At 45.7% G+C, this 13,159-nt stretch overlaps 1 protein-coding gene across 1 annotated transcript in view; it reads right to left on the bottom strand.

The window, feature by feature from the left end:
- The window catches only part of Itpr2 (inositol 1,4,5-trisphosphate receptor type 2), a 419,948-nt gene that overhangs the window by 280,509 nt on the left and 126,280 nt on the right, over positions 1-13,159 (bottom strand). Inside the window, exons 15-19 of the mRNA XM_006986630.4 lie at positions 12,061-12,222; positions 5,364-5,536; positions 3,237-3,356; positions 2,967-3,152; positions 1,507-1,758 (exon numbers count right to left, since the gene is read on the bottom strand). Coding sequence (XP_006986692.1) covers positions 1,507-1,758; positions 2,967-3,152; positions 3,237-3,356; positions 5,364-5,536; positions 12,061-12,222 — 893 coding nt within the window. The remainder of the gene's footprint in view (positions 1-1,506; positions 1,759-2,966; positions 3,153-3,236; positions 3,357-5,363; positions 5,537-12,060; positions 12,223-13,159) is intronic.

A 13,159-nucleotide genomic window follows, 5' to 3' on the forward strand; every position in this document is an offset into this window, starting at 1 on the left:
CTAGAGAGCTATCATGTTGCCCCGCAGTGGGGGCAGGGGGGGGTATTGATGTGGAATGTCTTTCTGTACGCTGTGAATATGTGTTGCTTCCCATTGGTTAAGAAATAAAGCTACTTTGGCCGATGGCTTAGGCTTATTACTAGCTAGCACTTACATCTTAAATGAACCCATTTCTATTAATCTATATTTTGCCATGTGGCTGTGGCATTACTGGTCTGCTGGCATCTTGATCCTTGGGCAGCTGGATATTGTCTGTCCTGACTCCGCCCTTCTTCTCCCTCTATCTCTGCTTGGATTTCCCACTATCCTGCCTTGCCATAGGCCAAAGTAGCTTTATTTATTAACCAGTGGGAACAACACATATTCACAGCATACAGAAGGACATCCCACATCAGGATATCTTACTGACTCTTCCCACATGAACAGCATGAACAGAACATGTACAAATCCCTTCCTGTGTTTTTCATTTTAAAGTTGAAGGCACTTGACTTTGTTTTCATCTACTGAATTTAAACGTCCTGAGAAATGCGTCTGTAACAGCTCATCTTCACTGTCAATGTGGCAGGACCTCAAATCCTCTAGAAAACATACCTCTGGGCACATCTGTGAGGATGTTTCCAGAATCAATTAACGGAAGAGGAAAGGCCCACTTTGAGTGTGGAGACCATTACTGAATAAAGAGAGAAAAAAATGAGAAGTGAGATCTCTGCCTCCTGAGTGAATATTCAAGGTGACGCTGCCCCGAGGTCCTGGCAGTTTTCTCTGTCATCATGGACTGCTCCCTCGAACTGTGAACTGCAATAAATCTTTTCCTCTGTTGCTGTTTCTCATCAGCTATGAAAAAGTAATGAATACGATGTACTGGATAGTTTTCTGTCAACTTGACACAAGCTAGAGTCATCAGAGAGGAGGGGCCCTCAATTGAGAAAATGTCTCCATAAGATCCTTCTGTAGGCAAGACTATACTATAGGGCATTTTCTTATTTAGTGATTAATGGGGGTGGGGGGGCTGGCCATTGTGGGTGGTGCCAACCCTGGGCAGGTGGTCCTGCGGTCTTTAAGAAATCAGGCTGAACAAGTCATGGGGAACACGCCAGGAAGCAGCTCCCCTCCATGGCCTCTGCATCAGCTTCCGCCTCCAGGTTTCCTGCTCTGCTTGAGTTCCTGTCCTGCCTGATTTTCTTCAATGATGAAGATGATGTAGAAGCAAAAGCCAAATAAACCCTTCCCTCCCCACGTTACTTTGGTCATGTCATCACAGCAGTAGTAACCCTAACTGGGGCTGGAGAGATGGCTCAGTGGTTAAGAGCACTGATTGCTCTTCTAGAGGACCTGGGTTCAATTCCCAGCACCCACATGGCAGCTCACAACTATTTGTAACTCCAAGGTCTGACACCCTCACACAGGCATACTTGCAGTCAAAACACTAATGCACATAACATAAAATAAATAAATTACTTTAAAAAAATAGTAACCCTAACTAAGACATACAGTTTCCAAACATACTCATGAATCGTGATCTTTGTGGGGATTTCGGTCCAGAGCCGGGCATAGCGAACAGGCACCACAGACTCCTGGGGGTCCCGGTCAACGTGCATGTGGAGCATGAGTCGACAGAAAGAAGCTCGGAGGTCAAAGGGCAGGCTCTCATCAGACACACAGCGAAGGATCAGGTCTACAGACAGCTGTGTTGAAATCTGGTTGATGGCCAGATACTGGCGGTCCAAACACATCCTCGCGAAGAGGTTTAGTTGGTACCTGAAAGTATGAGATGTGTTACATTATTCCTCTTGCCTCCATCAAGGCCCTAAACAACAAGGCAAGCCATCTGCTGGCTGTGCACATGTGTTCATCAGCACTTACAACACTGAGCCAAACTCTTCCATACTGAACCAATGACAGCAGAGGTCTAACGCTCTGTCCCTGTCACTAAGGCTCCTCTCACGGCCAGGACCTCAGTCCTAACATCAAGTGCACCAAACCTGGAATGGACAATGAGTCACAGGAAGACACCTCTCTCCACCTTCCCAGCCTCTGCTGGGGTGAGGGTGGGGACCCCCCAGCATCTACACTGACTTTGTCCCCGCCTGGTTCACAGAGCAAACAGGATCGGTCCCAATGGCGCCACTACAGGGTTCTCCAGCCTCTAAGATTAAGGGTGCAGCGTCAGTTTGCTTTTGAGAGATAAAAGCCAGTAGACTCCAGGTGTTCTGCACCCTTCCCTGATTCCCATCAACCTGTCTCGAGAGCTTCTGCCTTGGGTTTTATCTCTTAAATTCAGAGCCAGTTAGGTCTTTTTAACTGTTGTTGGTTTTTTTTCTCTTTGAGGGGGAAGGAGGGCATCCACACACCACACATCACCCATCACCGTGTGGAGGTCAGAGTTGGTTCCCCTTCCCCCATTAGTTCCAGGGATCAAATTCAGGTTGTCAGATTTGCATGACAAACATTTCTACCCACTGAGCCATCTTGCCAGCCCCCCAGTTAGATTATTGATCCCAACATACTGACCCCTGGGAACCACCTCTCCTGTTCTTGCTGGTGAACACAGGTGACCTTTCAGAACTACAGACACCTCCACCTCTCCAGCCCCAAAGTGCACATGCTCACAAGATCCCCTCTTAACCCACTGCCACTTCTTGTGAGGCCACCCCTGCAACCAGATCTATCTCCCCAGTTCCTCTTCCCCCTCAGTCCACAGTCAAGGTCTCATTGCTGCTCATCCGCCCCTAGGTCCCATCAGTAACAGGAAGAAACGCATTACTGACAAAAGTCCCAAGCTCATCAGAGAATGCAAGCAGAATACACATACATTAGCTTTCATTTTGAGATCTTAAGGTGGTCCTGACCATTTCAGCTCCCCTCTCTGAGTTTTAAATGCCCTCTGACTGTATCTCTAATTCTTAGAAGTTTTCAAGAATCGGCTCCCAGTGAATATTCGCTGTGGAGTGTGAGTGCCCCAGTACCTGTAGTAAGTAAGAACTTCTAGGTCAGCTTTGGTGCCTTCCTTGGCTTCCTGGGCCAGGTGCCTGATGGCCTTGCCATGAGGCTCCTTGTTGCTGTCAATCCAGTAAAGCCAAACTTCCTCATCATCAATGTCATCAGGAAGGATGGAGCTCTCCATGGGGTTTTCCACTTGCATGGACACCAGCCTTGAAACCAATGACACACAAAATCTATTAAGAAGCACACATACAGTGAGGGATATTCCAAGACACCTCCATGGGGCAGCTTACTTTGTCTGAATGAGGATGTCCGCATTGCCAGGACTCAGCATGAATTTGCAGATGAGTTCCTGAGTGATGGGGATGGCAGTGCTGTTGGACACACAGAGATCAGACAAATAGTCTAGAAACCTAGGAAGAGAAAAGTGAACATGAAGAAAAAGCATTTTATTTTTATATTTAACAGAATATCTTTTAGTGATTCTTCAACAATTTCACTATTGTAAACAAAGTGTCTAGAGTGTATCCACTCACTAATTTAAAAAAAAAACGTTTAATTATTAAAGTGTGTGCATGGCCAGACATGGGCTCTGGCAAGCCATGGCGTGTGCGGAGGTCAGAGGACAACTTTCAGCAGTCAGCTCTGTCCTTCCACCTTGAGGCAAGGTCTCTTGCTTCTGCTGCACCGTGCTGACCAGTCCACAGACTTCTGGCCGACTGTCCCGCCTCCACCTCCATCTCACTGTGCAGTGCCAGATCACAGACGTGAGCCAAGTGTCCCCGCACCCAGCTCTTCTCCTGGAGATCTGGGCACTGAAGTTGGGCCATCAGCCTCCATTGGCAAATGCTTTCACCTACTGCACCATCTCGCCAGCCCAACAAAGCATTTTAATAAAATCATCACAACAAAAACATAATTTGGAATTTAATAAAAGAAGCTTGTTTTGATGCTGTTTTAATATTGTTTCAATGCAGTGTTTATCTGTGTGCTGTTCATCTACTGCATCATTAAAAGCAAATTAAACAATTCTTTCTATTACATGTAAGCCTTGTGTAGAATGGGTATGTTGACTTCTGTTTTTTAGATTATGTTCATCCATTAGCACAATGACTCATGTTAGGAAAATCATTTATCTTCCCTCAAGTGAGTGTCTCCAAACCCAAGTATCAACAAAAAAGCAAAACCAAGTGAGTATGTAACAGGGTTAGGACGCACACTTGGGGAGAGGCCCGTCCGCCTGCTGACATTTACTGCTATAGGATTCAGCAGCGAAAGCACAGTGGGCGTTCTTGGCTGCTCCACACGCACTGCTCCCAGCTAAGGCAGCACAGAGTGAGAAGAGACCACAAACCCTCAGGCCTGGCACCCCCTTCCTGACCGGGGTGCTCACCAGCATGTGGCTTGTCCTTCATCTTCTCCTTCCCAGAGTGCGGGTAAAAGCTCAGTAGCCCCCAAGTGTAGTGGTCACTTGTGTCATCCCAGCACTTGGGAGTCTGAGGCAGGAGGATTGCCTCAAGGGGAAGGTCAACCTGGGCTACATAGTAAGCTCCAGGCCAGCTTGGCCTACAGTTGTCAGAGGCCCTCGGTTCAATTCCCAGTAGCAAAAAAGAAATAGATAGTAAGTCATTCAGTTAATTTTATTAAAATCTAGATAACAATGCACAACACTTACCTCATGAGAAGGAGCTACATAATATTTAAATGAGGCGCCCATCAGAAGTGCCCAACTTTTTGACACCACAACATGGTGCCATGGCCCATAAATGAGCTGATCATCATCCAAAGCTCTCCTAGGACACACGTGGCCCACAGCTGGCCCCTGGGTGAGTCTATGGGAACACATTCTGGGTTTTCTGTGGCTTCCTTTTGCAGCGCTGGGAACTAAACCTTGAGCCTCACAGTCTCCCACTGGGTTAACTCCTCAACTGTTTTATAAATTTATTTTGCTACAGGGCCCTACTAAGTTACCCAAGATTTCCTTAAACTCGCTGTTGTAACCCAATTCCTAGTCTTGTAATCCTCCTGTCTCAGACTTCTGAGCAGCTGGGATTACAGGTGTGAAATACATGAATATATTTTGAAAGGCCATATAGAAGTAAATGAGTGCATTTAAATGTAAGTCTGGTGCTGGGGGGCAGTGCAGCAGCCAATCACTTCCCTGGCATGTGTAAGCCTTAGGTTAGATTTCCCCAGCACCAGAAAGACATGTCAACAGTGTCTCCAAAGGGCTCCCATCACCTAAAAAGCAGAAGTAGTTAACACACACCATTATCACAGAAATAAATGCATCGTCTGCCCGTCAACAGTCAGTGCTACAATAAGTGCTCAACTTTGTAAACTTAATAAAAAACAAAGATACTCTTCCATCCCTGACAGAGCAGAGCTTGGCTATGGCCCCCAATCCAGCCAGAGCAGACCTCGGCTCGCGGTTCCTCCTGAGCAGGCTGACGAAGGTCTCGATTTCCTTTGCTGTGATGTGCTTCTCCAGGAGTTTGCGGTTGTTGTGTAACAAGGCTGTGATCGTGTCTTCTGCCAAAATATCATAGCCAATCTGGGACTGCATGATGCAGAAGTTCTTAGCAATGTACTCCTGGGGGGGGGGGGGTGGAGGGAGAAGTGGGGAGAGACATTAGCACATGCAGGAGCTGCCTGGAAGTGGCAGACCCCCTGGGATGCAGCAACTTGGAGCAGCTGAGTCAGGAAAATCCAGCGAGAGTTTGTCAGAAGAAAAACAAGTAAATAATGCTTCAATAAAGAGAATTTCTGGAGAAAACAAAAGGTATCCACTGTCTTCATAATTCAAACTGTAACCAAGGGCTGGGGTGGAGCTTTGTGGGAGATTGCTTACCTAGCATGTGAAAGGCTCAATATTCCATCCTCAGTTCCACAAATAACTAATTAATTAATTAAAAGCTATGTCATTAATCATTGTTTTTTAAATGGGCACTGACACTCTTGTAAGTGAGCAAAACAAATATAAATTTAGTTTTTATGCCTTGGTAACTTAGAATTTCACCAGCCTGCAAGGGGCCCTCTGATTCTCACCAGAAGTTATAACTATCGATTTCCAGTAAAATAAGAATAATTTTTAAAAAGCATGTGACTGCCTGATGCCTCACTCCTGGAACTTGAGATGGGTGCAGCCGTCTGAAGGTCCTGCATGGACCAGGTTTGTTTGTTTGTTTGTTTGTTTGTTTGTTTGTTTGTTTTCCTCAGACTGACACTAGAATGACCAACAAGATCTTCTCTGATAAATAATATCAAAAACTTAGCACACTTATCCGTAGGGAGCAATCAAAAAGGACCACATAATAGCTCGAGTTATTAATTACATCCAACCATGTAATAACTATTTCGTGACGGCTTCAAAAGTTCTGGGCACCCTGTGGGAGGCTATGAGTGTGGTATACATGAGAAAGGTCTCTCTGGAGATCACACCAGGAGACCAAAGAGAGCAGATGAGCAGACAACACGCTTTCACACGTGGGTGAGTGAAAGGAAACAGGAGGAGACAAGAGGCAGCGGCAGGTGAGCGGCTGGAAAAACAGTGGCATGCCAGCAAGAATGAGAAGGACAGGACAGCAGCCGCGGGAGCACCAGGAGGGGCGTGCCAGGCGATGAGCGGCACCTGCGAAGCTCCTGTGGTACCAGGCACACACACGGTGCACATACACACAGGCAGGGGAAACACTCACACACATAAAATAAATAATTTTTAATTGTATAAGAGAGAATCAGCTTGGTTAGGTGATAATTTCTTTATTTAAAAACAGAGTCCTTGTGAGTTGTGGTAAAGGACAAACTGTTATTCTAACAGTGAGAGAGAAAACATCACTGGGAGTTTCAGTTACGCCCTATTTAGTCTGCTCCTGGTTCTGTTCTTTTTTTAAAAAAATACTTATTATTTGTGTGGGCATGTGCACCACATGCATGCAGTACCCACAGATGCCAGAAGAAGGCGTCAAATATCCTGGAACTGGGGTTACAGGCACTTGTGAGCCCCAATGTGGGTGCTGGGAACTGAAGCCAGGCCCTCTGGAAGAGAAGTCAGGGCTCTGAACTGCTGAGCCATCTCTCCAGTCCTGTTCCTTGTCCCTCATCCTCACTTTCCTACCTCCCAAACCACAATCACTTGCTTTCACATTCTGTGTGTCAGCCACACATCCATAGCACCTTAGAGCTAAGGAATGTAACCCCTTCAGTGAGCAAATGTTTTCTCTTCTGGGGGTTTCTCCTTGGGAATGCACCTCTGTTCCTATGATGAGACAATTTATTGATCAGAAAGTGGTTTCTGCCTTGAGCAAAATTTACCGGAACATATCTAGTCCTTGAAAATGATATTGGTTACACAAATCTAATTATAATCTAGGCATCATTTTTGTGGCCTTTCAGAATGATGTCTTGCTATTGGGTAGCCAATTAACTAAAGTAAAAGTCCTCTGCAGTGTATCACTTTAAAGCTATAGATTGATTTACACACTTTTATGACCATCAGAATCATACTCTGGTGTGAGGCAAGCTTCCAAGATGTTGATAAATAATTAAATGAAATTACAGGTGCTACTGAGTTCTCTAAATAGTAATAAACCCAAATACAACATTAAAGACCTGGGTTACCACTAAATCACACATGAACTCTTTATTAGTGTGTTAAATGCAGGTAGAGACAAAGGAAAATTAGATAATCAAAGCAAAAAGTAAAGCTTTTCTGCCTACATTTTAAATTCCTTTCCCATAAACCATCAGAAAGCCATTTGCAGTAGTTGAAGGAATAGCTTACTGTGGCTCATAGTTCGAGGGATACAGTTGGCTGTGGTCAGGAAGCCAGGGCAGAAGGAGGTAAGCTGGCCACATAGGACTCAGTCAGGAAGTGGGGGACCCTGGTGCTCAGCTCACTTTCTCCTTTTTATTTAGTCCAGGGCCCAGCTCATGGGATGGTGCTGCCCACATTCAAGGTCTTCCATCTTCACTTAAGACCTAGAAACACCCTCACAGACATGCCCTGAGGTGAGTCTCTTCAGTGATGTTACTCAGGTCCAGCTTGGGAGAAGAAGACCATCTTTACACTGCCTCTTGTTTAATGCAAAGCATTCTGTCTTTATTTTTGACAGTTTCACACATGTATGCAGTCTACTGTGATCATATGTGCCCTCCATTACCCTCTCTAATTTGCCTCTCACTCCTGCAGACCCCTGTTCTTCTGTCGAAGAATATTATTTTAAGATGTGTTACATTTGTTTGTGCTGTGGAGCATTTGTTTAATGATGCAAAGATGTGTTGCATTCTTTTATGTTGCATTTGTTTAACTCTGTGAAGCTGTGTTACTGTGCCTGTCTAAAACACCTGATCGGTCTGATAAAGATCTGAACAGCCAATAGCAAGGCAGGAGAAAGGATAGGTGGGGCTGGCAGGCAGAGAAGATAAATAGGAGAAATCTGGGAGGAAAAAAGAAAAGATTGAGGAACAAGAGAGGAAGGAGGAGGACTCCAGGGCCCAGCCGCCCAGCCGCCCAGCCGCCCAGCCGCCCAGACAGCCGCGCAGCCACACAGCTGCCCAGACAGCCGCCCAGCCGCCCAGCCACACAGCCACACAGCCGCCCAGCCAGCCATGGGGTAAGAGTGAAAGTAAGATTACAGAAGAAAGAGAAAGGCAAAAGCCCAGAGGCAAAAGGTAGATGAGATCATTTAAGTTAAGAAATGCTGGCTAGAAACAAGCCAAACCAAGGCCAGGCATTTACAATTAAGAATAAGCCTCCACCAGGTAGTAATGGCACATGCCTTACATCCCAGCACTTGGGAGACAGAGGCATTCGGGTCTCTTGAGTCCAAGGCCAGCCTGGTCTACAGAGGGTGTTCCAAGATAGCCAGAGCTGCATAGAGAGACCCTGTCTCAAAAAAACTAAATAAATAAGTAAATAAATGCCGGAATAAGCTTCCATGTGTGTTTTATTTGGAAGCTGGGAGGTGGCCCCAAAAGAGTGAAAACAACCAAGCACACTTTGGCATTCCAACATGGGGCCATAGAAAGCTGAACATCTTCCTGCCAATTAGGCCTGTCTGTTTTGTTTTGTTTTGTTTTGTTTTGTTTGAGACAGGGTTTCTCTGTGGAGGCCTGTCGTCCGTTTGTAGGCGCTGGCTGTATAGACAGGTAGCCACAGCTGCTGTGTGCTCATGAATTCAACATCATGTCCTATCCAGAAGGCAGCAGTTCTCAGGCCTCCTATACCGACCGGCCTCTAGCTCTTACAATCTTCCCACCCCTGTTCTGAAATGGTCCCTGGGTCTTTGGGGATGATAGAGATGACCCCATTTGGGTCTGAGCAAATGCACACATATTTAATTCAACAGAACAGAAAAAAGAGGTTCCAGCCATGGCTTAGAGTCAATGAGATTCTGCAGGGACTTGACTCTCAGTAAGCACCCAGGAGTCCTTGTTTCTTGGTCAGATCAGTGACTTAGCTCTTGAGAGGAGGGGAGGGGAGGGAGAGGAAGGAAGGAGTAGATCACCCACAGTGGCACACTGCAGGGAATCTAGAGAGCATGTAAATATCTACCCAGGCAGGTGACTATATGTGTGCATGTATATGCACATGCTCAAATGTGTTTGCTTGGCAGGAAAATGAGTGCTTTCAGGGCAGACCCCCACCCTGTGCTCTGAGCTCCAGGTGCCAGATGTGTGCCAGCCACTGTCTTATGCTGTCACCACCACAACGTCACCTGCTGCTAGGTCTTCCTTGCCATGATGCCTTCAAACTGAGCCCAGATAAACAACACTCCCTTCTGTGGCTCCTTGACAGGCTTTGATCACAGCTACAAGACAAGTAACTAGTTCAGGGAACCCAAGAAGAGGAGTGGGCAGGAGTGGAACCTGCCCAGCTGCCTCTCCACTGACCCTGTGCTCAGCCAGGCAGGTGCTGTGCAGGATGTCTCCAGTGCTACATCCCCGAATGCCTGAAGAGAGTTCTGGATCTACGTCCTTCCTGGGGAGACAGGAACGCCACGCTCTACACTGCCATCCTACTGGAATGTAGTGAAACTGGAAGTATGACCCTGCAGCAGCATTTCAGCCAGAAAGAACTAGGTTCATCACCAAGATGTATTAGAGATGCCTATTACATATTATATGGCATGTACCTAAGTACATAATATGCTTAGGCCTGTTTAAACTGTCAGTTTGTTCCTGCTTCTTGACATATTATTTATTATCTAGCTAATCTGTCTACATATTCTTTTTTGACCTTTCTTAATCTGAAGCTGAATTCCAAAGCCAACATATTTTAACACATTCTTCATGAAGAAAAAAAAAATGTTTTCTTGCCAAAACACTTTCAAGCTCTCGGGAAATAACTCAAAACCTGAGTTTACACACTGGGTCCATTCTTAAAACTACAGCCTGGCAGCTGACGGTAGAGCCAAGTCATGGTGCCCAGCTGGTGCCAAGTTTGTTCCCCAATGCAAAAAAAAAGAAAAGAAAAGAAAAAAGAAAACAAACAAAAAACACTAAGTTTGAGTGTCTCCCTTGGCTTCTCAGTCTCTGTCCCTTATCTTAACTCAATACTATTTAAACTGAGTTGATTTGTGAAAACCGTTAAGCTTGAAACAAAGTGAGTGCATGCTGAGCGTTGCCTGCTTGTCTCTAACACCATCCACCTCCTCATCAGTCACCTTGAGCCCTGAATCTCAGGTCCTTCCTCCCAGTCCTCTCTCAAAGCCATATGCCCTCATGAACTAAACTCAGCAATTGGTGGCACACACCTTTAATCCCAGCACTTGAGATGCAGAGGCAGGCGGAACTCTGAGTTCAAGTCCAGCCTGGTCTACAGAATGAGTTCTAGGACAACCAGGGCTACACAAAGAAACACTGCTCAAAAAAACAAACAACAACAAAAAAGAACAAAAACCACCAGCTATACACAGATCCTTCTACTAGACAAGAAATACATGAATAAAATGCCAGGTGATCAATAATGTAGCTTTATGTCAAACATTTGCATCATTAAACCCAATGCAAAATATTACAAATTTTTAAAGACTGTATTTTGTGTGTGTTTGTGTTTTGCCTGTATGTATGTATGTACACCCATGTGACTTCAGTGCCAACGAAGGCCAGAAGAAAGAGACATTGGATCCCCCGGGCCTGGAGTTTCAGCAGGACATTAAACTGCCTGTGAGTGCTGAGAATTGAACCCAGGTCCTCTGGAAAAGAAGCCAGTGTGCTTAGCACTGAGACATCTTTCCAAACTCTATTACATATTTTTAAGACAAAGTGAGACTTGAAATAATTTCACTAGCAGATTACAGCTTTTGGCTAATCCCTAGACCAACATAGGCCACGCCTGTCCTCCACAGCTCAGGCTGCCCTTGGACCATGGCAGCCTTTCCAAAATCCTCACTCTTTCGTCCTGCCCAGCTGCATAGACTCACAGTCTGAACACTTGGTCCCCAGCAGGGGGCAGAGTTGTGGAAGGCTGAGCCTTCAGGCAGAGACTCCCTGGAGGAAGTGGGTCACTAGGGGTGGGCGTGCCTTGAGGTTTTATAACCCAATCTGTTTGTTCTAGCTTCCTGTTCTGCCAAGAGGCCAGGGGTTGCTATGTGCTTTGCCCTCCATGATAGTCTGAACACCTTCAAACTGTGGGTCCAAAGAAGCCCTCTAGTTTCTTCTTGTCAGGAATTTGGTCACAGGGAAGAAAGGTATCCAATCCGATTACTCTGTCTACATAAAATGCCTGTTCCCCTACAGTCCTGCAGATGGCTCCCACTCTCCAGAGCTCCCCAACCCCTGAGCATATCATTCCTCTGCACACCCACCCCACCCCTCCCCTCAGACCCTTCTGTTTCAGGTGCATGTTGGATCTTGGCCAAAAGAGATATCTTAGTCGGTGTGCTCGGAGCAAGGCTGCACCTCCCAAGAACCTGCTCAGCAGACGCTGGGACCATGTGCAGGTAAGCAGCATCCCTGCAAGTATAACACTTCAGAACAAGCACCTGTTCAGCTCAACTGTCCTCACAAATGTTCTCTGGGCTGCTCGCATAAAGCCGGTCCTTGCAAAGTCCAATTTCCGCCTCTTCAGTCTACACTTTAACCAAGACCTCTCGTGCTCAGGCGCGGACCCACCTGGTTCTTCCTGTAGTCCTGCTGCGAATGCCTCAGCACGCGGTAGCAGAGCCGCAGCACGTACTTGTAGGGGGCATAGCGCTGGTCACCCAGGTCCTCCAGCCTCAGCATCGAGCCTTCTCCTGCCTTCTCTTTGAAAGGCGCTTTAAGGATCCCAAACACCTAGAAGAACAAGAAGATCCTTCCGCTTTGATGGACACACATGCATGCTTTGCAACCTATTTGCAATTTTAACAAACAGCACAGGCTTAAAAGCACTGTAGAAATATGTGAGTGGAATTAGGGCAAAAGTGGAAGGTGCTTAGTGGTTGTTAGTCCTGAATAATAAACAACACACCGTCAAACCAAAAACCCACTGCTTACAAGAGCAGCCAAAGTCAACAAGTCCACTACATCAGTGACATAATTAATTTTATTTAGATATTGTATTTCATTAAGATGGGAAATATGAAGGTGTTTGTATCAAGCTACATGGATATATTCAGATGAATTAAAATGTATTTTCTATATGCTTTTATTATTCTGTTATTTTTCCGTAATTTTCCCAAATCAAAATAACATAAAAAAAAAATGCTTACTTTTTACCTGAAACTTACATCAGGTAACGGCTTCCAAATGTCACTCTCACCTCATTTTAGGCAAAAGGAAATAACTCCAAACACATAGGCACCTAACAACAGAGATTCTAAATACATAAAACTCTTTTTCAGAGTTCATCCACTGTTCACAGTATGCAGGTAAGTGGCTGTGGGAATGAATGTATCAACACTGAAGTCTTAACAAGGAACCACAGAAGCAATCAGGAAGACACCCCCACCCCCATTCCCAGGGAGCCACATTCTTGCCTTCTGGAGAGGAACCAGCAAGCTAAGTTCTCTGTGAAGGAACATGAGATCAAGGCCATGAGCCTCAAAACAAGAATTCAAAATTGAAAGGAATTGTCCCTGGGAGTTCATGAAATATGACAGTGTGGTTCTTTGAGGCTTTTGTGTTCCCAAAGAAGTTTCTTTTTGCAACAGGTGGAGACTTACAGAGATCCACAGATCGTCAAAATATAGACAAAGTCCCTGGGCCCAAGTCTAATGAATACATCTGCACA

This window comes from Peromyscus maniculatus, chromosome 3 (genome assembly GCF_049852395.1).
Source record: "Peromyscus maniculatus bairdii isolate BWxNUB_F1_BW_parent chromosome 3, HU_Pman_BW_mat_3.1, whole genome shotgun sequence".
NCBI lineage: Eukaryota > Metazoa > Chordata > Mammalia > Rodentia > Cricetidae > Peromyscus > Peromyscus maniculatus.